Source organism: Egretta garzetta, unplaced genomic scaffold, assembly GCF_000687185.1.
Source record: "Egretta garzetta isolate BGI_Z169 unplaced genomic scaffold, ASM68718v1 scaffold159, whole genome shotgun sequence".
Classification (NCBI taxonomy): domain Eukaryota; kingdom Metazoa; phylum Chordata; class Aves; order Pelecaniformes; family Ardeidae; genus Egretta; species Egretta garzetta.
In genome coordinates this window covers 684,461-686,324 of record NW_009260762.1, presented here as the reverse complement: position 1 = coordinate 686,324, position 1,864 = coordinate 684,461, and the positions used below count along the sequence as shown (strand labels likewise).

Genomic DNA, 1,864 nt, shown 5'->3' with positions numbered 1-1,864 from the left:
CTGCCCTTACAAGACTGACCAGAGCAGCAGCAAAGAGCAGCACTAGAGAAGAGCTGAAGAACTCTGAGAAGAAAGAGAAACAATTTTTATTTGAGCAACTCAAAATGCCTCTCTGCCTACTCATCCCTCATCCCCCCCAACCATATGCAAGGCACATAGCTGAGTTTCAGGAAATCAGTGACAGTTATTTAACCAAAAAAAAAAAAAAAAAAAAAAAAAAAAAAGAAAAAGAAAAAAGAAAAAAAAATCCCTTCTTTTATCCAAGATGTTCTTTTGGCCTCCTGAGATAAAGTCAGTAGTATTTCTCCCAGGGCCACATTCAGGGGACCCACCCTTACATTATTAGGGCTGATAAGCCAACTTCCAGAGATCCTTTGCTCTGCCTTAGATCAGTTGAACAAGAGTAATGACAACAGGCACAGCGGTTACTCCAGTCCCCTGCCCATGCCCACCTAAAAGAAGAAAACATCTTCTGTCATAACAGTTGAGTGTCCTTGGTTTTGTGCTGTCAACAGCTTCAGAGAGAGGGGTAAATTAACAGAGCCCTGTCAGGATATCCTGTCATTCAGTTAGGAAGGGTTTATTCAGCTTTGCAGTGAAAACTTTCGGCAAATACCCTGCATTTTGGAATTTTTCCTGCCGGCAGGCAAGCTCGCATGCCGTATCCTTCGCTCATTTTCCTTCAGGAAGACAAGAGTCCTGTTAAACTGTTTGCCTAAGAATGCAGAAGAAATAGCATCTCTGATGAATAATCACTTTACGTCAGCATTTTAGTTCTCGTGTCTGGAGGGCTCTGAAGGAAAAAAAAAAAAATCTTCACAATGGAAAAAAATCCAGTTGTTTTATTCTTTTTGGCTTTTTTGGCTGCACTGAAACTGTGTTTGACATCAGAAGTCCCAAGTGAGGTAAGAAGCAGCTTTTTATTTAAGTAATGAATTATTATATGTCTGTATTAAGTACAGGGGTGGGGCTTGTTTCACTGTTATAGAGAGAACAGTCATCAGATACTGTATCTTACAGAAGAAAAACCCACTTTTACAGTCACTGGTGCATATGACACTGAATTGTAAACTAAGAGCTCTGTAATTCAGTCCTCTGAAATAACAGAAATGCATCTGTTTGTTCCACATGAGACTTTGGCTCAAAGGATGTGTCATGAGTACACTGAAAAAGTCTCTAAAAAATGGCAAGTGTGGCAAAAGACTGTAGCTGACACATTCATCAAAAACAGCAAAAGAACCCTGTTAGAATTTCTGATAAGTCAGAAGACGAAAGCAGAAATTCTTCCATAGTGAAAATTATCCACTCGACTAACCACAAGGAGGAAATTTCAGATAGGTGAGGAAAAATTCTAAGGAATTGAGCTATTGGAAGTAATTGTACGAAGTTATAAATTTATTGTAGACTTTGGGGGAAGTGGTGCATTTGTCATTACAAATCCTATGGGTCTGTGGAATTTCACAAAATATGTTTTCACCACCTTCACAGAGAGGCAGAAAGCATTGGGTTACAAATCTGAACCAGGACTTCAACAGCGAGGCATTTGCTTGTTTAGACCACCTCTCGACTTGAGGCTTTAAATTCCTCTGTTCTGGAGAGAAAACACTTGTAGAAGAGGAAACAAAAGGATAGGGAGAAACTTGTGGGAGAGGGGGAGAAAAAGGGAAGCCTCTCAGGTTGGTTTTTTTGTTGTTTGTTTGGTTGGGTTTTTTTAATGGAAAAATACTTGGAAAAGTACAAACAAGTACTGGGAAATGTGTTAAACTTATTCTGTCTCTAAAAAAAGAGCCGCTAACAAATCACCTTTCTTCCATTTCCCTTAACAGCAAAAAGGGAAAATGAGGAAATGGGAGAAAATGGAAAT

General features: G+C 39.3%; 1 protein-coding gene across 1 annotated transcript in view; it reads left to right on the top strand.

Annotated features, from left to right (window-relative positions):
* The first annotated feature begins 821 nt into the window (after nt 1–821).
* The window catches only part of STAB2 (stabilin 2), an 89,815-nt gene continuing 88,772 nt past the window's right edge, over nt 822–1,864 (top strand). Inside the window, exon 1 of the mRNA XM_035901474.1 lies at nt 822–905. Coding sequence (XP_035757367.1) covers nt 822–905 — 84 coding nt within the window. The remainder of the gene's footprint in view (nt 906–1,864) is intronic.